The 23906-nt window shown below is 36.9% G+C and overlaps 1 protein-coding gene across 2 annotated transcripts in view; it reads right to left on the bottom strand.

The window, feature by feature from the left end:
* Window positions 1-1005: 1005 nt before the first annotated feature.
* LOC126458031 (ribosomal protein S6 kinase alpha-5-like) overlaps window positions 1006-23906 on the bottom strand; it is a 411119-nt gene continuing 388218 nt past the window's right edge. Inside the window, exons 5-17 of one of the 2 annotated variants that reach the window (XM_050094819.1) lie at window positions 16103-16213; window positions 15597-15680; window positions 15182-15285; window positions 13410-13560; window positions 13136-13297; window positions 12929-13048; window positions 12620-12841; window positions 12361-12531; window positions 12056-12262; window positions 11805-11955; window positions 6937-7151; window positions 6648-6753; window positions 1006-5723 (exon numbers count right to left, since the gene is read on the bottom strand). In XM_050094819.1, the coding sequence (XP_049950776.1) occupies window positions 4942-5723; window positions 6648-6753; window positions 6937-7151; window positions 11805-11955; window positions 12056-12262; window positions 12361-12531; window positions 12620-12841; window positions 12929-13048; window positions 13136-13297; window positions 13410-13560; window positions 15182-15285; window positions 15597-15680; window positions 16103-16213 (2586 nt within the window). In that variant the 3' untranslated portion in view covers window positions 1006-4941. The remainder of the gene's footprint in view (window positions 5724-6647; window positions 6754-6936; window positions 7152-11804; window positions 11956-12055; window positions 12263-12360; window positions 12532-12619; window positions 12842-12928; window positions 13049-13135; window positions 13298-13409; window positions 13561-15181; window positions 15286-15596; window positions 15681-16102; window positions 16214-23906) is intronic. The other variant, XM_050094820.1, reaches the window with a different exon arrangement.

Genomic DNA, 23906 nt, shown 5'->3' with positions numbered 1-23906 from the left:
TAGTGTTAGCACACTTTATATTGTTGCGTCTTTTATTTAACTCATGCAAAATTTCTATATTTGGCAATCATTGGTGCAGTTCTCCAGGCTAAGCCAATATCTCTTGAAAAGTGGAATTGTCAGGTTGCCTACACCCTCTTCCAGAGTACACGAATGTACAAAAACATGTCTGCAATTACAATAATTTGCAGCCATGCCTTACTGCTTAACTAATGAATAGCAGATAATGAATTATTATTGCATCAACATGTTTTACATGCAGAAACCCTTGTGATTACACATTGATTCTGCCTACACAAGAATTTAACACAACAAGTTAATACTAATTTCAAGGACATAGAAGACTAAAGGTTGGTCCCATCAGGTGGCACAATACACTGCATATTAGCTGCTTATGGTGGATTGAAAAATGAACTGTAATTTCAAGGTCTTAATTAAATACAATGCCACAAGTGTCTTTCAAATTTGGAACATGCTATTTTACTTCACACTTTTAATATTCTAGCTTGCCAAGAAAAACTTTTCTCAGAGAAATATGTGAAATAAGGGGCAGGTAACCAATCACTTACAGCACATTAGTGAATGGAGCACAGGAACATCTGACAGAAATACCCGATACTATGTATACTATCGGTTCCTACATAGGTTAAAATTATCTCAGCTGTTTCACTAAAAGAATTTATATGATTTTGTATATAATATAATATATTATATTATATTATGTATTTCAGGCGAAATATATACAATGAAATTAATTTGTTACACTCTGTATGTACTCTTCTTTTAAGAATAATTGAAATTGCAAAACTTCTGTCATACTTAAAATTCATATTATTAATTGCACAATCTAATGTGAATTATTTAACTCATTTCTGGATTAATTTATAAAATAATGATATATTTGTGATAATTCATCTTGTGTTTGTAAACTCTCTTTCTTTGTAAATTTTTTGCAGTATTGTTAGTACCGCAGAATGTAAGTAGTGGTGGGCATACCTCAGATTTTGGTAATCTTGTCTCTAATAATTTAATCTGTGGTGTGATAAAAATGGATATAGTGAATTTACCGTGGTATAGAAGAATGGGATAAAATAAAAAGATATTTATAGCAACAGGCAAATATTTATCAGTTATTTAGTGCAACAAGAATTTGCAATGTTAAATCAAAATTTTCAGCAGCAAGAATGTACTCCTAGACACAACAATACTTTGAGCCACTGACAACAACAACAACGAGATAATGAAAATAAGTTAAAAGTTATTATTTTGTCTATCTTACACCTCTTGAAACTTTTGAAAATAGTGAAGATACTATGACAACGAGTTTAATAGTGATGTGTGGGAGGGTAAGATTACTTCACTCCCTGGGCCATGGCAAGATGGGAACATTGGTTTGGACACCACTGCTATTTTTTGTACATCTCTAAGTTTTGCTCGTTCCTGTTCTTGACTTAACAATTTTTTTTCACTATATCTGGGATAAGTAAAACTCACTAAGCCAAGCTTATCCATACAGTGGATGAATTAAAACAGCTATTTACTGTAACATTTAACTGAATTCTTATGTACTTCTTTGTCTTTTGCTTACAAATGTACATTACATTCTTCTTCTTCTTCTTCTTCTTCTTGAAGTTCAAAAGGTATCTGTTACTAGTCACATTAACAAAAATCTGATCTCAATAAGAAGTGCAACAATTTTGGGAGGATAGGTAATATATGTAGGTATAACATATTCATGAACAACTACTACTACAGGAGAATTAATATAAATTCTATAGATATCTTTATTTAAATCCCAAATTCAGTATGGTATATACACATATAAACAGAAATATTAACATATTTAGAAATAAATACCGTGTAGATTTCAGTAAGCAAATGAGTGCTACAACTGTATCATAAGCAACAGTTCACAGAAAGATTCCACTTCCTGAGAATAACATCTTTTGATGAATATTCTGGACTTACAAAAATATATTCATGTGTAAAATCAATTGATGGCATGCCTGGTGAATCTACATCCAATAAACAGCATTGATGGTGAGAGAGACCACATAAATAAATATTTTGTGTTAATCATTCAGAAAATAGGCAGTTAACTTTATTACAAGGTTCCTTGCCATTCTTGCTACCGAAATTTTTATTTTTGAGGATAAAATACTGAACAATTAATGAAATTGGAGGAACAGATCACTTTCTGAATACAAAACAAACATAATATAACCTTATTTCTGTAGTAACATGATTTAGTACAAATTATGGCATGAAACAATGTGAAGTAAGCACATTATGTTCATTTATTATTATGACAGCTTATGAAAACACAATTATGTAGATACATTATAAATAATTTTTTCATAGCAACCTGAGACTGTTCAAACACACAGAAGCATCAGTCAAAAAATTAATGGATGGATCAGTGTTAAGTAAAGCTCATCTCTCTCTAGGAGAATCAGTAAGTATTTAAATCAGTGGCTGAAATAATTTTTCTATGATATCGGAACTACTTTCATGGAAAGGATTACAAACTCACTTCACAGAAAAACTTTTCTGTGATTTTAGGAATTTGGTGATGGTATTCATTTATTAATATATCAACAATAATCTTTTGCCAATAGTTTCATAAACAACCAGCTAACAATGATGATAAGTCAACATGTCCCTAAACAACTGAGATGGTTAATTTATGAGTGCAAGTCAAAATGAAACAATTTCACAATTTTAATCATTATCACAAGCCATTGCACATTTTTGGTATAATTTTACATTGTCACAAAGGACATTTAGATATATATACTGTAAATGATCATCAGGGACAAAGACAAACCATGGTCATAATTTGTACCCACCTCAAATCACAGTCAATCATTAATAAATTCTTATTTCTAGCTGAATAACCGAACTGCATTCACTAAGACTGGAATCAGACATTTTTTAGAATAATCCTAAAAATAACAACTGATATTATTTATAATATATCTTAGCACAGCTACAATCACTAAATATAATTTGCAGATATACTAATATAAAAAAGTGATCACACCATTCATTTCAAAACAAATGCCCCTATTCTTCTTCAGTATCAATGATATTAAACTAAATTAACACAAAAAGGAATTACTTGAGTTATGCATTATTGTTGGAGTGTATACAGTTCATTCTAATGAAAAAACACCACATTTTATTCTTCTGATGTGTACCATTGTGTAGAGAAGAAATTCATACAGTGTTTGAAACAAAATGAGCAAGCAAATCTCTAACAGAATTTAATAAAAATACATCACCTTCCAAAGACACAAAGTTTATCATTTCAAGAACAAATCATACAATCCAACTTAATGTTGGACTTCATACACGTACAAACCAATCAAGTGCAACATACACATCCTGTAACTCATCTGTATTTCTCTTTGGCAAGCAATTATGAAAGTTCGTTTTCCAGCAATGATAAATATAAACTTACTTGTGACAATTTAAATCAACAGTTTCACAACATAACTGAAACTAAGTTATGACATGCTTGCTTTTAAGATGCAGATAACTAATTACCATGTCTGTGGTACAACAAAGGGTACTAACACTGACACAAAGGCCTAACATACATTTTCAGTCTCAATTGCAAAAAAAAAAAACAGACATTTCTGAGAGTGAACAAATTCATCACTGTCAGTGGCTGCAGCTATTCAATTTTTTGCATACACGCTTTGACTTAAATAATCATACTTGATATACAGGAAAGGTAATACTTCATCAATTACAAGGAGAAAACACATACTCCTTGTACTTTCACCTTGTGAGTAATTATAATTAGATACACAGGAACAACAGTGCTTAGATACCAGAAACAAACAAATGTTTCTGATAAATCTATAGGTAAAACCTTTGAAAGTCTAGCTTGCTTCTTATTTAAGTTTGCAACACATTTACTCACGCACAGTAGTCACTGATTCACACATCACAATGAGGAGGTAATAAAATCATTGCCATGTAAGTAACTTTGCGGAAGCTAATGTACATTACCCTCCTCTCAACAGCCACCAAATGCAAGGTAAACATTTAATCAAATCTTGTAAAATCATCCACTCATCTGCAATGGCAAATGAAATTGAAAATGTTAAATGGATATGTAGCTCTCACATGCAGCCTCACCATACAAAACCTGCCCCCTTCAAAAATAACAAACATTTCAGAGGTCAAAAAACTACACAAAATTTTAGTCAGATTTTTACCTAGAAGCATGACATATATTGCAGTACAGTTTATTCTAAATTCACAATGCAGTACTCTTTTTAAATACTCAGCTACTGTGCGTTTCGACTAGTCTCTTACAAAAAATATTTGTTACCAATATATCGTCACACTACAACAGGTACAAAAGGATATACATGTGATGACTTAAGAAGTTAACATCAGTTTCTTTTTTAAAAATACTCTAATGTTAACGGCACATTATTAAAGCACCGTAGTTTCAACTCTGCAGTAACTGTGTATAGCTCTCATCTTCTGTTCCCTTTCATATTTATAGCAACTGTCACAATATAGATACACACCATATACATTCTGCAAAATAAACAATTGTCTTTTCAACAAGTACATAACATTTCTTCATTTAGCAAGTAACAATGACATAAATTTTCTAAAAGAAAACAAAAATATATTATTAAGTCCCTTTGTGTAAACAACATATTTCAACAACACCTTTTGCATCAGCTTGTGCAATTCAATTGCACCTTACAAAAAGCCATATAATATGTGTAATTAATGTTTCTCAAAGTGGGATAACCACTTTTCCATTTGCAAGAAAGTATCTATATGCAGAGTCTTCAAGCACTGTCACAGGCGACTAGGCTTAAGAACTATGTAGTTAGTCACACTTTTACATCTATGACTCCTGTACTCAGTATTGTTTATTACATAATTCTTCCCACCTGACTAAAATGCTTACTCAACTGTAATAGTTGGCATCCTCTTTGACTTCTTTTCTGCACCATGATGTCTCTGTCTGTGATGCCTTTTGTGGTGCCTCTTATAAGCTGTTGATGTCTCAGTTTTAACAGGCATTTCAGGGGTAGTCATGCGTGAGGATGATCCAGAGCTTGAACTGTCGTCTAGTCGACGCTTCTGAGATGCTGATCCAGAACTGGAACTGTTGTCTAAGCGTCGCTTTTGAGATCTAGTCAAAGGACCTGTGGTATTTCTTCCAAGTTGTTCCCGAGAAGGTCCTGGGCCCACATCTTGATGTAATGCCCTGTGTGATGATGTTGCTACTGCAGGAGAAGCACTTGGCACAGGTAACTGTGCTTCTTGTCCTTGAACTGAAATACTCGTTTCGGATGGAACACGTCTCTCCGTAGGTGCTGGTAACCGGTTGCTAATTTCTCCTAAACTTTGTGACACTTTCATTCCCGATATATCAGTCGTACGATGCTCAGTGATCAGTACTTCTGAATCTGAGACTGACTTCTTCCACTTTTTCCTTACAGGAGATAGCACAAAATCACTGTGTCGTTTCACTCCACTCTGTCCACTGTTGGAGCTTGAGGAGCAGCTGGATTCATCAGAAGAAAGACTGGAAAGATACTCCCTCACTCTTGCTTCTCCAAAATTGAACACCTTGTTGCCATCCTCTTGGCTGCTGCTAGCTCGTTTGACACTTCCACTCCCAGTAGAATGAGTGGACCCAGACTGACTGACTTTTACTGGAGTCTGAATTGATGAAGTTCCTAGAAATAAAGATTGCAAGAACTGTAATGCTGTTGACTGAATGACACAGAAGGAACTGAATGATTACAAACAGAATTAGAATACCAAAATTTGGAACTATGTGCAACATTTTTACATGTATCACTGTTGACTAAATTTCTATAGATACAAGGTGAGTACAGATATTTAGTGCATCATTAGTTTTTTTTTTCTTTTGAAGACAAATATTCTGAAATAATCTTGCAGAAAGAGGGTTTGGTTTTATGGTATTCTCTTATATCAGCATACCTGAAGCAAATTTAATAATAAATAGCTGAAGAGATGTTGAAAATCTGAGTATTACTTCAGAAACTACTACTTTTAGGAATGTTTGCAAGTACGAAAGAGAAACATGTTGATCGCTGGGAAGATTAAAAGGTCTGATTAAGGCTGTGGACAGCAATTATGATTAAGGTGGTTGCCGGGGAGGGAAACTATATACTCCAAAAAATCACTGAGCTTTGTTCAGTGCACCTTAAAGTGTCCAACACATGTTACCAGTTAGCATTACCATGAAGCCAGAAGGTTAGAAAGAAAGGTAAAAATGATTATTGATAATGTTAAGCAGTTATATGGGGCATTACATTCAGCGTGAAATAAAATATATATGATGCACAGCTAAAAATATTTTATGATTAATTACATTCATCATTTGATGCAAACGAAAAAGAAATCGTACTAAAGAACATTACAAAGCCCAAAGAAAATAGCGGAACAGGCTTTACAAGACAAACCATGGTAAATTTTATTGTACGTGAGAGTAAAAGTAGATATGCAGACATATGACAGTTTTATCATTAGTGAGTATACTACCTATTGCTCACGTTGTTGAATTAGCCAGTAACAGAAAGAGCTCAGATAAAACAACAATAACATGATGAAATATTAAGTGGAAAAAAGCTCACCTGAAGAGCTCGAAGTTGAAAAGCTACTCGATGTTGAACAACTTCGAGCATCAGTTGAGGATTTCTTCATACGTCTGCGCTGGGCTAATTTTGCATTTACCACATCCTGAAACAGACATTGAATGTAAAACATACATTGTAAATAACATTTTTAAAATAGGTATGAACCTTGGGTGATTAAAAAAGTATGTTGTCAAAACACTTTTTAATGATCTGTTGAAATTTGGTCATAATATGACACTTCTGTTTCACCACACCCATAAGCTATAGAACCAGGTAAATTACTCACCTGCAGTCTGAAACCTTCTTTTTGTGCCTGGTAGAAGGCATCAAATGTCTGCTTAACTCCTATCTCTGCAGAACGTGTTGAAGAGCCAGCTGTGAGAACATCAGGTGTCATTAAGGGAGTTGATGGGTACAGTCTTGTATTGCTGCCCTTGAGCCATTCATTTGAACGCAAGTCACTCATTCGTAGTCTCTTTTTTGGATCAACAGTCAGCAGACCTGCAACGTTAATAATATTTTGTTACACAACTGTTCATATCTTCATTAATGAGCTATCTAAAAAACGTTTCTGCTATGTAGTAGAACACTTTTCATATTTACATGACAAAGAACAAGTAGTGTGACAGTTAATATTTATCATTTACTTTCAATGATGATCAGTATTATCTGTTACAAGTGGCCCCATAATAATTCACTTGGACGTCTAAATCTGAGTTTTTGAAAGAAGTGTGGAGAATACAGATAAATTGATTGCTAGATAAATATCAATTTGAGAGCTATTTTTATTGCCCAATCTAGAACATGCCTTGCATAGCAAAAGTTCGCTAAATTTGGCAACTCTGACACTGAGGTATCTGCCCCATAAATACGCATTTAGTGAATGATTAATGCAACAGCACCAGTTATGTGTTATTTTCAATATGCTAGTAAATTCCAATGTGATCCAAACTGACATCGTATATTTTAGTTGGTATGTGACAGGAGTATACATTTACAATGACATTACAACCTGATGAAATCATATCATCATCTACAGATGAATGTTAGTGATTACATAACTAAATGACATGTAAATGTGAGAGGCTGTTGCCCATAAGAGTAGCAAGCTACAACTGGAACCAATCGCGAGTCAGACAAGCATCTTGTGATAAGTGAGTTGGAAAATAAAGAACTGAACGACAACAAAGGTTGAGGTGTGAGTAAGTGGAGCACCTCACTTCACAGGGTTGGTATCACTACGGCACAAGATACTGCTTCCACTCTGCTTCTGTGACCCATCCTAGTGTACCGTTCAAGTATGTATGATCCACAGTAGGTTCGACAAAGTAATGTTATTAAAATTTTATCGTGAAGATCAGAATGGATGTTCAGCGGTTTTGCTGCCATGGGAAGCAACCACTGCAGAGAGAGTAGCCTCAACAGTCAGTACCTGAAGCAATACACATTATCTCAGGAAAAGTAACTTACAAGAACACTAGCACCTGTTTCTAACTAGAAACCTAAGAAAATCCTTTAGAGTCTAGATATACTGATTTAAAGGCTGTGAAGGTCAGAGTGCCTCAATTACAGCAATAAATGGTCATTAAGTCAATTCTTCATTCATGAACAGAACGAATGGTGCATTAAGTCTATTTACTCTCTTATGACAATGGTTGTCATTTACAGAGAAAGTACACAGATTTGCATCTATGAAGAGTATAAGAGTAAGCATAGCAACTAGTAATTTGATGCAATGATATTGCAGAACCGAAAGTAAGCTAAAATTAAATATGTGAAAATGGGCTGAAGAACTTTATTGCAAATCACAAGTCTTTTCAGATTTTCTCTCACCCCCTCTTTTAATTCTTTCCTTTGCTTCTCTCTATCCCAGCCTCAGAATTTAATGTCTGAAACAGTACTTTGTAGGGGATGAGGTGGAGGGGAGGGGGTCCCAAAATTTTAAGCACAACTGAAGACATTGCAATTTTGTCATATAATGACATGGTTGGAGACCGTGGCTGTTATTTGAAGACAAACGTTGATGGTGTTGAGACACCAACCAGCCCCAAATTTATTTCAATTTCCTTTATTCGAAAGGTACCTTTTACCAGTTTTGAATCATTACAATTCATCGTCAGACGGCTTTCATGCTTTCATTAGAACATGTGGTGCATTTTTTACTGATCAGTTGCTCTAAAATATAATACATAATTATAAGCATGTCACACAGATGGTTGTGTTACAGTTTTGCATTGGGATGTGACTCATGTGAGATGCCGGTTTGCAGTACTTGTTTTCATAGTTTTCATCCAGCACACAGCGTTCATAGTTTTCGCCACATTCTCATCATTGCTCACATAAACCTGTATAACTGAGTGCTTCAGATTTGTCACCGAGTACATCATTTCCACCACATCCCTACCGTAGCACACGTAAATTTGTATCACTGACCACTTCATATTAGTCACAGGACAGACTTTTAACATGCACTGCATGTTTTGATACATGCAAAGTGTTTACAAACATATGAGTGCCATAGATGCTATGGTATATTGTAACATTATAAAGATGCTCCATGCTTGGAAAAAGATCATATATTCACTTACGTAACGGAAATGCTTTTTACACCAGTACAGAGACACACTGATTTTGTTAATGTTAGAACGAATACTGCTACACTAACTATAAAGATGTTCCATGTTAAAGATTTTTTAAAAATTTGATTTGGTGTGATAGTGGGCCTATGTATGGGAGAGCAGCATATTTAGGTTTGGCTTCTGTGGCACACTGATTTGGTCTGGAGTGCATGTTGTGTGGATTGCTGCTAAGTGGATCTGTGGTTTTTGTTTGCATTTTGTTGTGGATCATACCAAATAGCAAACTTATTTAAAAAGAAAAATATCACAATCAGCTTTTCCACAAATAATAAATTACAAAAAAAAAAGTAATTCATGACGTAAACACCACCAAGATCCCCTACAGTAAGTCAGGAATATACAAGCTCAAATGCCCAAAATTCTACATTGGACACACAGGCAGCAGTTTGAATTTAGATACAAATAACAGATTGATGCTTTAAGGCTTGGCAACTTGAACAAATCTGCATTTGTAGCGCATATTGCTGAAGAAAACCATTCACCGAGAAACATTGAGAAAAATTTAAAAATTTTACATCTGACAGAAAAGGGAGCCACTATGAATATACTGGAAGAAATAGAAACACACACACACACACACACACACACACACACACACACACACACAAAATATATATATATAAATAATGAAACAAACAAAAACAAAAAACCAGCCCCCCCAGACTATATCCTTAATGAACAAACTGAGTTGGCTAACACCCCTTCCTGAAAAATTTCCAAAAATTATTTTCCACCATGCCTCCTACACCTATATATATAAAATTAACAAAAATCTTTGACATGGAATACCTTTATAATTAGTGTAGCAGTATTTACTCTAATATTCACAAAATAAATGTCTCTCTGTACTGGTGTAAAAGGCGTTTCAGTTACGTAAGTGAATATATGATCTTTTTCCAATCATGGGGCATCTGTATAATGTTACGATATATCATAGCATCTTTGGCACTCATATGTTTGTAAACACTTTGTATCTATCCAAACATGCAGTGCATGTTAAAAGTTTGTCCTGTGACTAATATGAAGTGGTCAGTGATTCAAATTTATGGTAGGAATGTGGTGGAAATGTACTCAGTGACAAATCTGAAGTGCTCAGTTATACAAGTTTGAGTGTGCAATGATGAGAATGTGGCGAAAACTATGAATGCCATGTGCTGGATGAAGACTATGAAAACAAGTATTGCAAACTAGCGTTTCACATGAGTCACACCCCAATGCAAAACTGTAACACAACCATCTGTGTGATGTGCTTATAATTATGTATTATATTTTATGACAACTTACCAGTAAAAAATGCCCCACATGTTCTAATGAAAGCACGAAAGCTGTCTGATGATGAACTGTAAAGATTCAAAACCGGTAACAGTACCTTTTGAATAAAGGAACTTAAAATAAATTTGTGGCTTGTTGCTGTCTCAACACCATCCTCGAAGACTTTACAAGAGTACATAATATGGTATTAAACAATAACCAACAAAAAGGGCAAGAAATTCATGATTCCATAAGCATATCAAAAGAGGAAATATGGTTTATTATACATAAAGATTAATTATAGGAAAGCTTTGTGCAAGATGGTAGCTTCATTTCCTTTAATGCCAATCAGAAAATGAAATCCTAAGACAAATAACTGAATTGCTTTGACAATGATTGACATTAATGTCAATGAGGCATCATGCAGCATCAAACAAAACACCATGTGGGAGCCAGATGCCAGTCACCTAAAAACAAAAAGGGCGTCTCATGGTCAAAAATTTTCGACTAATGTTTTCTGGGATGCAAACACAGGTTCTTCTTATTAATTACCCTGAAAATCATAAAATAATAACTGGCAAATACTATACTAGTCTTCTGGATAAACTGGACAAAACAATACATGAAGGATGGCATGGACTGCACAAGAAAGTAGTCAGGTAGATGCTTCTGCCCACAAAGGTGCTTTGGCAACTTGAAATCTAAAAAACTAATCTTTTACTGCTATACTATTCACCTGATTAAGCACCCACTGAATTCCACATACTTCCAAGTATTAAGAATTTTGGGTTAGAAAACATACGAGTTCAATGAAGAACCAATTGCTGAAGTATATTTTGTACAATTTACAATCAAACTTCTGGGGAGGAATCCTTGAAATGTTCAACAAATCATGTACATCATAGTAACAGTTACATCACGAAGTTGATGCATTTTTTCATCTAAAAAGTGACCATTCCTTGTCAAGTGTTGTACTTTTTACCTTGCCTTTGCATTAACACTAAGCAATCATATTCACAGCTTTGTCATTGGACAGCTGCTATCCTTTACTAACCAAACATTAATCTTGAAAGGAAACCGATAACTGGGTCAGGTAGTTGGTATAATATGTTTGATCAATACCGTACAGTGAGTGTAATATTAGTCAGATCAACTTATGACCTTTCAAAAAGTATAAAAAAATATAGGCACCATGACAACTGGGGAAAGTAAGATGTTAAACAAAAGTTGTTTTTTCTATGAGCATAAAATTACTTCTGCATACCTTTGGTAAGGTACTTTGCTTGTGAAGATACATGTGCCCAAGCATCAGCATTAAAGTTAAACTCTCCTCCTTTTATCCGCGCCATAACAGCAGCTGCACTATCATCCCTTGATCTGGCGTGGAACGGTGCTTTCCCAGATAACATTGTGTACTGTAAAGACAAGTTGTTTTATTTTAATGCATCAAATTTTGCAGGTTTTTCATGTAAGTATTTCAAAATTAGAAAAATAAATTTGAAAAAGAAAACTTACCAAAATTACTCCTAAACTCCATAGATCACAGTTCTCATCATACCCATCAGCACCTTGATTAAATGCCTGTTTGAGAACTTCTGGTGCTGCATAATGTAAAGTGAAACACGGTGTATGCATAGGTTCCTTTTCTTGCTTCAGTCGTGCAAACCCAAAGTCCACTATTTTGATTTCTGCCATATCAGAGTCATCAGTGAAGAGCAGATTCTGCAATGAAATTTGTATAATGAAATGTGAAGGACTGCACTGCAGTTGAATTACCAGTGAAAACAGAAATGCCTAGTTACTGAAAAACTCAAAAGTACCTCTGGTTTGAGGTCCCTATGAACAACACCTCTGGAATGCATGAAGTGTACTGCTGAGACTAACTTGCGCATTATCTGACTTGCCTCACTTTCAGTGAAATGTATTTTCTTTCTTATCCTTTCAAGCAGCTCACCCCCTCTCAGCAGTTCCAGAACTAGATATGTATGCGCCTGCAACATGCCAGAAATTTAGCAATTATATATACATTGTATTTTCTGATTATATTTAGAATGCACTGTGTCTTTCAAAAATGATTACCTCATCATGATACACCTCATGCAAAGTGACTATGTTTGGGTGTCCCTGGCATGCCCTTAGCAAATTTATTTCCCGTGTACAGTCAATTTTCCGGCTGACAATCTTTACAGCATACTCTTGTCCTGTCTTCTTATGGCAGCATTTACGACAGACAGAAAAGCTTCCATCTCCAAGAATGCCTTCTGTCAAGTTAATTTCATAATTTTCAAAAAATGGAGACTCCTGTGGAAGTAAAAACAGTTAAATACAGATAATGTTCTGTGTATTCTATCTACTTGTTCATGAGTAAATACAGTGTTAGTGTGTTACCTTTATTTTACAAGACATGATGGTTGCACTGTTTGGCTTTTTATCTGTGTTCGCTTGGAATATTTCATCACTTATAACATTTTCACTGAACAGAACAGATGGTGCCACATATGAGTAACCCTGAAAACAAGTAATCATATTAAAAGAGTTATTCTTTCTATTATCAATACATTATACTAAGTGAAAAATCTATCCCACCCAACTCACCTTGAAAATTTTATCGAAATTAGGGGGGACAATAGCAGGTGAGTCAGTTGGTGTCATCTTAGTGAATTCATCTGAGAAGTTACTCGTATCCAGCTCATTGGTAATTTTTGGAACAAAAGGTGCTGGAATGTTTTTCTGAGCCAGATCTGCCCAATTTGTGCCCTGTAACACAAAGTTTAATACATTTTAATTTTACAGCACATCATAAACATCTGCTTGACTACTTCAGTCTAGACTATGCAGATTTTGTAAGACTTTTTGTAGAGCAGTTTACTTTGAAGAAAGGATGTCTCTTCAGTTCTTCTGCATCTTCCTCTCCACCACCCAGGCGCTTTCGTGGATCTTTCACAAGCAGCTTCGAGATGAAGTCAGACACTTCTGGTGAAAGATGATCAGGTATTGGTGGATTTGTCTTGAGAATTCGTCTGAAAAGTAACAGTAAACGTTTTTGTCAAAACTGCTCATGTATCTGCACTAAGCATGATGAAATTATAGTTTTCATTACAGAATAAGAATGTGTCTAGTACTTTATTTGCAGGAATTGAAATATAACCTGAGCTTACTCTGACCTTGCCTAGTAGAAAATCGTTTCGAAGTTTTTAGCTGCAAATAGGTATTCAAGTACAATATCAAATAAGTTAACAATACACAAGAAAGAATATGAGTCTATATAGGATACAGCTGAATACATGTGGTGACTAATGATGTTAGTGCTGGACAAAGTTTACAATTATGTCATAAAACAACTTTTATGTACAGTGCTGGAAAGATATTTAAGACCACCACCTAATATCACTTACCTCAGTGCTGCCTTTAGATTACTGCTAATTTACTTTGTTAAAAAATGATCATCACCTAATTGTTAAGGGGAAATGGTCTAGCTCAAAAGTGGCTCCTCATAAACTGTGAGTTTTGGTAGAAAAATAGAACACCTCGTGGCCTTTACTACAGTGCATTAAAAAATTTGTTTTAGCCTATTTTTTGGTTTTTCTTTTTCTTTTTTCCTAATGTCTTTTGAATATCCTGTCTTGACTAAGCTGGTAACTGAGACACTGATGCACCTTCTGAAAGTGTTGTCATACACCTTCCTTCTGTTATTCATGAGTTGTCAGCCATGTTGAAATATTTTGAGGTGGTATTCTAAGATCCAAAAAATCCAAAACAATGGGCTAAAACAAACTTGGAAATTTTTTTGCAGGTGTTACGAGACCATTTTTTCCCTTAAAAATTAGGTGATTAATTTTCATTTTAGAAAATGCAAGAAGAATTAATGACTTCTAAAACATTCAAGTTAGAAATTTCCTTCAAAATATTTTGCTAAGAAGGCTGAATAAAACTAAAGTAAATGAGAAGGAATTTAGGGGCAATCTTGAGGTGAGTGATATTACGTGATGGTCTTCATTTTTTTTCCAGTAGTAGTTGACAGCTTTACATTACAAAAAGAACACTTACTCATTAGGACAATGTTAAGAGCAAACTGGTGTTAGTCTATTGAGTTGTTCAAATAAGTGGCAAACAGCGGAACTAAGCTGAAATGAGGAAAGAATGTGCCAGAGAAGTGGGAACAAGTTCCTACATTAAAGAAACAAGATTCTTAGCTCATAACAGTAAAAATTCTGCAACTAAGAGTGAAGGAAAATTAGATATTAAAGTTATTACAGCGTGAGTACTTTGGCTGATTGAAGAAAGACTGGAGAGAAGAAATCAGAATGGCTTATATAAAAGATGTGGAATGGTTATGGGAAAATGATGGAAACTTAAAATTTGGGGCTGGAAGAGGATTTCAAACCCACTACTTTTGAGTAAGGGTCCATTTGTTACAACTCTGCCAATATAATTATCAAGGAGTGATGGGAATTTTGATGTAAGATCACTTCAAACATTATTTCATACTACTCCTGTTTGCCTGTATTTACATCTTGTTTTTCTGATATTTAGAATGTTGTGTGTAGTCGAGCGTAAGAATGATCAATGAATTAAAAATTGTTGCTGCCACCAATATGAGGAAACTGTTTATGTGGTTTCCACTGTGACTATTATACTCACCTCGAAATCTCCTGTTGGGTATTTTTCTCTCCTTCGACAGTGAAAGGTGAAGCACCTGTGAGCAGCTCGTATGTAAGCACTCCAACACTCCACCAATCAACAGCCTGTGGAAATGATAGAGAATTGGAGATTTATTTCACATTGTGTAAAAAGGCTCTCAGGAGTTGGTAGACATACCCAAAACAATGGGCTTGCATATTTACACAAGACAAGCAGCTTAGCCTAAATAACGAAATCTATTCTCGACATAAAACTTCGTTCAGATCTGATTTGTAGATTATTAGGCCTCTTCTTATAATTTATTGCTGGCTACGTATAGCACCACTAAAGATTATATTATTTCTATACATGAAGTAATGGTTAATTCATAGAGGTGTGTATGGTTGCGTGGAGGAGATGTTAAAACTTCACTTACAATATCATGGCCAGTGTTACCGCCTCTGACGACTTCAGGTGCCATGTATTCGATCGTTCCACAGAAGGAGTAAGCTCTGTGTTCCTGCAAATGAAGGAGAAAAAGAACAAAATTATGAACAATTTCGCATTCTACATTGATGTCTGGACTAAGAAGTCAGACTGGTAACTGAAGTACGAAGGAATTATGTTCACAAGAATTCTATAGCTTTTTATCACAGGTAGAAGTTACTGTGAATGAAGCATTAAAAATAAGAAAAAAAAAAAAAACAGACCGAGACTCGAACTCGGGACCTTTGCCTTTTGCGGACTGAGCTACCCAAGTATGACCCACACTCGCAAAAGGCAAAGGTCCCGAGTTCGAGTCTCGGTCCAGCACACAGTTTTAATCTTCCAGGAAGTTTCATATCGGCGTACACTCCACTGCAGAGTGAAAATTTCATTAAGGTAAGGAAATATCATACAGTGGTACTGTTGGAGCTGATAAATGTAAAAATAACTGCGTACCTTCTCATGAGGCAGGAATTCTTTGCTGAGGCCGAAGTCCGTCAGAACAACATGCCCTTGGCTGTCGAGGAGGATGTTCTCCAACTTTATGTCACGGTAGATGATGCCCAGCTAAAATGAAGCAAAAACAAATTCAAATGAGTTAATAGCAAAGCTAGCAAATGGACATAATCAGCAATAAACTTGTAAGAAAATGGGAGATGTATTTACGAGCAGTCATCATTGGTTTATGAACAGATGTCATAGAATAAGACAAAACACTCTGCAGCACGAGTAATTCTGTTCTATTGTAAAGTTTTCAGCTCTTCTCTTAAAAGGTCAGTGTCTGCAACAAGTGGTGGAAGAGTTGTGGTTGTCTTCAATGTGAAACATTTATTTACTTCTTACCCTAACATGCTTCAAAAGACTATCATTATTGTCTGTAGGTTTCTCTTATGTTTGACCTTTCTGGCTCTTCTAGTTATTACAAACTTTGCTTTTCTTGGAACGGCAAACCATCTGTAATCTTTCCAGAGCTCATACGAAGAGCGGGGTAGTTTATTGGCAGTCAGACATGGCAAGTGCGACATGAACCGTGATTAAATGAATGAGATGTAGCAAAGTTCAATGAGTGGATTGATGGGGATAAGTTCAGTTAAGATGTAATTGTATTAAATGAAGTCAGTGCCGAACCTGTACTGGAATGAATAAGTGGTGACAGTTGAAAATTTGTGCCATATGAAATCTCTAACTCAGATTTCATGCTTTTCGCGAGCTGTCGCTGTAACTATTAGGCTATTTGAAAACGCCTCAAACTTCTGTTCTCACTGTTGTTTTCATCTATGATATCCGAACACTACCGCCAAAGGTCACTGCATACTCTTTACACTGCGGGTTCAGCTCATCAGAACTGACACTGATACCATTCCATCTACATTATTTCGCCCCACCGATCTTTTTATTTAACTTCAGTGCGTTTAATTCATTTCATATACTGAATGTTTCATAATTAATGGGTGAAAATAACCGATGATAAAACAAAAACGCTGCTGTAAGCATGGATCTACAAACAAGCCGCTTGCGAAATAATATTGCGACCTGCTACTGACTTCAAACTGAACTCCTGTCCTAGTTCGTACCAATGTATTTGAAACGTAAACTTTTCAGATGAGTTCCATCTAAGTGTGCTGAGATTTCATCCCTTGTCCATGGTTGATGAATGTGGTCCATGCACGATGTGGCACCAATACATGCTGGAATAAGATGAAATCTAACGTGCCAGTACGGCCCAATTTGGGGTGTCGAGCCAATCCTATACCTTTTCTTTCAAGATCACGGTACTTCAAGTCATATGGGGTTCTCTGTCCGGTGTCGTCTCAGATGTGACGTGTACAGCACACCTCAGTCCTATGGTTTTTTTTTTTTTTTGTCTGAGGTCATCTCAAATGTGAAGTGCACATCACTGTCGTTCACAAGGACGAAGAAATGGAGCAACGAATTCTACAGTTGTGTCAAGCTGTAGGAGATGCTACCGCGATGTTTGAAAGTGCAAAGACGATTATAGTATTGTACTCAAATGCGAGTGAACACGTGGAATGCCTCCTTTAAGGGTAACTGTAACCGGGATATATGCCCCGGCCGCCAATTTTAGAGGGCGCCAAATTCATACTCATGAAAAAAAAAACCCTTGAAACTTCCTGGCAGATTAAGAATAGTAAGAAAAAAATCTTGTTTTACGGAGCACCTAGCACTCAGCGCACGTTGGTCTATCGATTATTCATAGGATTTTGAAACTCATCCATATTGGTTTTTGAACATTTTTGAACACATTCTAAGTTGACATCTGAACAAATCGTAAGTTGATTTTTAAATGCATGCATAGTGTATATGAAGCCTCTCCAAGGGGAATCCGCGTCGCATTCTAGAAATGGGAAACTTCCCTGCAGACAAAAAGGGACGGGGCTATACGAGCTGTGCCGAATAAACCCGAACGGGTGAGTGCCAATGGCTGTTTGTTTATGTAGTTGACGGGGTGTGCGAATGACCAGCGTTGTTATAATTAGTACCAAAATCCATAGACTCAGACTACCAGAGTGGAAATAAGCGACTAACAGGAACAACAAGTAAGGAAGGTTACATATTATCTTCTCCGTGGGTCCAAAATAATGAAACTTTGACAGAAAAATTTTGTAGACTGCTACTCTAGTAAGGGACAGTTGTACAGCCCCCCGTTTGTTCTATTCTAGGAATAGTGCGGAAAACGCGTTGTACGAACACGTAATAACGCCTAACCGGAGAATAAACGAGGGATAACTAAGCCGGTGATTCTGGCAGGGTTAGTGAAGTTATTCTCCGGTTAAGTTTTGACAATGGCAGGAATAGTTACAGAATTACTGATGACAAGATTGATTGTTAGAACGACGAAGGAGAAGAAACGTGAACATTACATGGAAGAACATGATTGCAAATTTTTATATGAATTTGTACTATTACTCTTCGATCTCATGTATGAGAAATTGGAGCATATGAATGAAATGCGGAAGTATTTCCTAACATAAAAAATTTTTTCCTTGCATTAGCCCTGATAGGCATTTGATATTGGTACTTAGTGAATTACATTCTGTCGTGTTATTTACGTAAATGAGGTATATAAAAATGACCATTTGTGCCAAAACAGTCTCACTTATTTGGCGTGTTAGAACTGTTACAATAATAGAAAGGCCTATTTCGTTTTACCTAGCTGCCAGTGACAAAATAGGCGTAATCAGTTCGAGAAACCGCCCCAGTCTTGGGTACTATCCGTATCAACAGCTTTTTCAGTAGTACGCAGCGTAGCAAACCTTTTGACAAACTTTGATGAGGTAATAGATTCTTTCGCAGAAAAGAAAGCACGCCGTGCAAAGCTATAGCAAGATTACAGAGAAGAAAAATTCTGGGACCTAAGGACTGAAGAAATGTGTACTGTCTTGCTTCTCTCTTGTCTTTACCGGTTTTGTGTTCCCTGTATTTAATTTTACGTCACAGAAGAGAAAGTTGTAAGCTAATAGGCAATAAAGAGTGCATATTTTCTGAAGAGTTCTTATTCACTCGCTCACAAGTAATCCCGCCCAGTTTTAACTGTGAGGTTTTTTTTTTTTTAAGGATAGTAGGATGTGAAACCGGCCGACTGGGAGCAGGAGAGGCACCACACGACATTTTCATTTCCACTGTCCTGAATATAGGTTTGATGGCTTTCATTACAAAATATACACTTTTGAATTCCATAGAGTGAAACACAGTCACACGCAATAGAAGAATGCTGTGTGAAGAGATGTGGCACTGCACTTTTGCACGCTTAAGACCAAATAACATGTCTTACATAAAATATACGTCTTCGAGGGAATGTAACAAACTCTTCAGAAAAATGTGCGCTAAAAAATGAACATATTTTTGGAAAATCGATTATCAAAAATTTTTGACATCCTATCTGAAATGCTCGAGGAAAGGTAGATGGGGGTGGGGGGCTCTAACAAGTAAAGCCCCGGTTCGGAAATATCGTAGATCCGGAGCTGGCTGTATGTTGTGTGTGTGACACTGGGGCAGCCCTGATTTGTCGTTCACTGCCCAGCCTGTAGCGCTGAATCCGGCCTGCCCGCCGGCAGGTGAGAGGTGTAGCCAACAGAAAGAACAGTGAAAGTGGCGCGAAGCCAAGCCACGGATAGAGAAAGCTCCTAGACGTTACGGCCTCCGCTTCACCCCGCACTGAGAACTGTTGTACAGCCCATCCAAGCTGGCGATCAGGAACGCGCAATCTTTACTCTAAATGTGGACTGCCCCCAATATTTGCTCTGCTTGATGGATGTAGGTAGATAACAGAAGCAATTTAGACGGGCAAGATATTCGACGAGTACTTCTACCGTGCTCACAGTAGCAGTTATTTATTGTTTTATTTGTTTCTTTACTTCTGTACGCCTTTTTAATGATGCACAGGCATAATAACACTGAACAGCAGCGAAATCCATATCCGCTTATAGCCGCTGTTATGGTGCAAAAGTGCTGGCTGCGCAGGGTGCACTCTGGGCGAGAATCGGGTAGGGATGTTCGATGATCTTAAGTATTCTGTAAGTTTCAGCACAAATAATGAATGAATTTTATCCATAGTGGATGCTGTCGAACTCCGTGACTGTTCCGTTATGGGGTTGTAGAAAAATATCCGCTACCAGACACAATAAAAGGTTGTTTATTCGTCACACGACCGGTTTCGGGCTTGCGCCCATCTTCAGGTGTTTATACATTCATTCACATGTGTGTACTGTTGGAGATAAAAAAAAGATGAAGCACCATTATTGCAGCCATGCTGTGATGATAGTTTTGCCACTTAGTTACACACTTATGGTCATTTTCACGTCCATATATCAGGTATAGCTCCATATTACACTATTATGATGTGCACTCGTGAAATACACTATGTTTACATAGAAACATGTGGGCTGTGGTCAAAGAACTCAGATGTAGCAGATGTAAAGATGTTGCTCACACAGAAACTCGTAGGTTCTGGTCAAAGAACTTAGCCACAGGAAGCGCAAAGGTGTTGCATATATAGAAATTTAAAAAGCTATAATAGACTGCGACGTTTCTTGATACACATTATGAAATTTTTTGGTTCACATTTTTGACGGAAAACTTAGATCTAGGAAGTACAATGTTGTTATATATATATGAAATTACTCAAAGCTATTACAAATTAAAAATTAAAAAATGACAGCTAGAACTGTTTTGAGCCACACTGTTGTCAGCTGTTGACAATGTAACACGTCGACAATCAGCGCCTGATGAAAACAGATGGGACCAATAATGCGACGCAAAGACGCTGCACACCAAACCTCAATCTTCTGATCATGCAATGGTATTTCGCGGAAGTTATGCAGATTCTCCGCTGCCCAGAATGTGTGATTCTGTGAGTTGACGTAACCACTTAGGTGAAACCAGGGTTGTTTGCTTGATTTGGGGGAGGGGACCAAACAGCGAGTTTATCGATCTCATCGAAGGATGGAGGAAAGAAGTCGTGCGTCCCTTTTCAAATGAATAATCCCGGCATTTGCCTGGAGCGATTTAGGGAAATCACGGAAAACCTAAATCAGTATGGCCGGACGCGGGTTTGAACCGTCGCCCTCTCTAATGCGAGTCCAGTGTGCTGACCACTGCGCCACCTCGCTCGGTGAAACCAGGGTTCACCAGATGTAAAGAGAACAGACACTAGGTAGGGGTGCAAGTGCAGGTCCACGTAGAATATTCGTCTACGTGATCGACGTGATTTGCCGGTCTCTTACGACAGGCGTCGGATTGATTTGTTAGGACTCTGAAGCATTTGCTAGTGAACTGTAGCCACGTTTTTTAACTTGTTCAAAACAGATCCTGTGTGTCGCCATTTTCGGACCAAGAGTTGCATCGCTCGCTTTGCTGGCACTTTGGCACCATTGAACTTCTCAGTAAACAATTGACCGCACCGTTTCCACGGCTCTGTAGTCACCTAACTTTGTACAACCAACACCCGGTGCTCCAATCGAAGTACCATCATCCCCTTTGCAATGTTCCACCCGCAGTGACAGCCCACACAACACACTGAACCAGTGTGGATCGTGGGCTGGCTTCCAAGTGGTGTGCACGTCATGGGCATGATTATATGGATACAGTCACGTCCAATCATATACACTTGTCCAGGTCACTTATTTTCTCCATACTGTATATTGGCTATCGTTGTAGTTGAAAATGAAATAATGCTTTTCATTGTTCATTTAGTTCATGCTTTAGTGGTATCTAATAGTAGTGTGTAGCAGTATTGTTCGGAATGTGTTTCTTAACTGCTAAAAGAAATCTATACGTAGGTACCTTTTTCGTTTATGATAAGTAAGATTACGTCTGATCCAAACCAACATATCCACAATTAAAGGTTTTCAGAATTTTGTTCCGTCCCCCTAGAATGATTTTACTCATTTCGTGCCGCGCGGGATTAGCCGAGCGGTCTCGGGCGCTGCAGTCATGGACTGCGTGGCTGATCCCGGCGGAGGTTCGAGTCCTCCCTCGGGCATGGGTGTGTGTGTGTGTTTGTCCTTAGGATAATTTAGGTTAAGCAGTGTGTAAGCTTAGGGATTGATGACCTTAGCAGTTAAGTCCCATAAGATTTCACACACATTTGAACAACTCATTCCGTTTGTTACTTTGAAAGACATTACTGAACACGTTCAGCACAAGATCTTCACACCGTCTGTGTTAACATTAAATATGGTTACGAAATGATATAATACATCGTATTCGGAAACAAGCGATGTCAGCGACTGTTAGTACGTTATTTTGTAACTCCAATGTTGTTTCCAAACGCGGGACGAAGATCGAGAAGTCCGTGCTGTGTTAAATGTGGAGTGTGAGCAGCATGAGATTAAGTTTTCACCTTGATCATTACAGAATTACCAACAGATAATAAAATTGCATTACGGCGTGTAGACACTTGTGGGATAAATACTTTTAATTTCTTTTGTCCTTATTGATTAATAAATATGACATTGGATACATTTGTATGTTGACTGAAGTAAAAATCTTCTGGGTTGTTGCTCTTGGCGCCGATCTATAGTCACCATCTAACAGTCATTTAGGATCGATTATTATCGATCATCGAAGTTTAGACATTGATGATAAAATCGAAATCAGAACCGATGTTTCCCAGTACCTCACATTCCTACATTGAGACGGATTGTGTGGTTGCTGTCTAGCTGGCATACAGGAATGATCACTCGCATTTGTGAAACTAGCGTTGATGTTAAAGTAATGGAAGCGCACACTAGTTATTAAGCTCGGAAATTACTCCTATTAGGACACACAATATTTCTCTTGTACGTTGTTTTGTCAAAACGTAAGTTGTCCACTAAGCCGACATGTCTGTGCTACTATTACTGTTTTCGCCGTTACAGGTAGACCAGCAGGAGTATTACAATGTGTACCCTGAAAACAACGTTAGACTCTTTTATCTTGCGCTGCACATATCGCAAGCGACAAAGGCGCAGACAGATTCTATAAGAAGCATTCGACGTAACATTCGTAGTTAGCATCTTCTGTAGTGCCATCTGTCGCCTACAGTTGTCGAAGCTTGAAAATGTCTCGCTAAAGCACAGCAGTTTCACATGCACTGCTAAAATATAATTTTAAATAAAAACTACTGCTGCTGCTGGTGGTAGCTCTTTTGAACGTTATTCATCATGTACATCATTACTCTGAAAATGCTTGTAGGGACTTTGTCGCTGCGTTCGTGCAGGTAATATTCGCGCAAACAATGTTCACCCTCGGCGCGGTGGCTGTTGGGAGTGATCGTAAACAGGAAATGCCTTTACGGTCGCTCCCATCAACCACCTCTCCGAGTGTGCACTTAGCTTGCACGTATAATAGTTTGGATAGGAATTAATATACGTTGTATCTGAAAGGGAACAGGAAAAAAATCTAAACTTTTACATTTTTGTAAGTGTTCTTTGATGTTCAACCCGCGGGTTACCATTAGCAAGATTCGTATTGGACATTGGTTAAAAGCATCTAAGTGATAATGCTTTCACCATTTGACTTCTTCGATTTCCTTCTGGCTACGCTACTGTAATTACAGCAATGTTGCCATTTTTAAATTATTCTTTACTGTCTTTCGAAATTGCTTACATTGTGGGTCGTAGTGCATGAAAAGAATATCGGTTTATCATATTCATTATTTGGCCATACGGGAATCATCATATTAATGCCTCTTATGTGGTATGCCTTACTGTGTTCTAACTTTGAAGGATAATAATGAATAATTTTTTTTAAAATAGGC

Source organism: Schistocerca serialis, chromosome 2 (genome assembly GCF_023864345.2).
Source record: "Schistocerca serialis cubense isolate TAMUIC-IGC-003099 chromosome 2, iqSchSeri2.2, whole genome shotgun sequence".
NCBI lineage: Eukaryota > Metazoa > Arthropoda > Insecta > Orthoptera > Acrididae > Schistocerca > Schistocerca serialis.
Note: the sequence above shows the minus strand (reverse complement) of the source record. Positions and strands in the feature narration are given on the sequence as shown.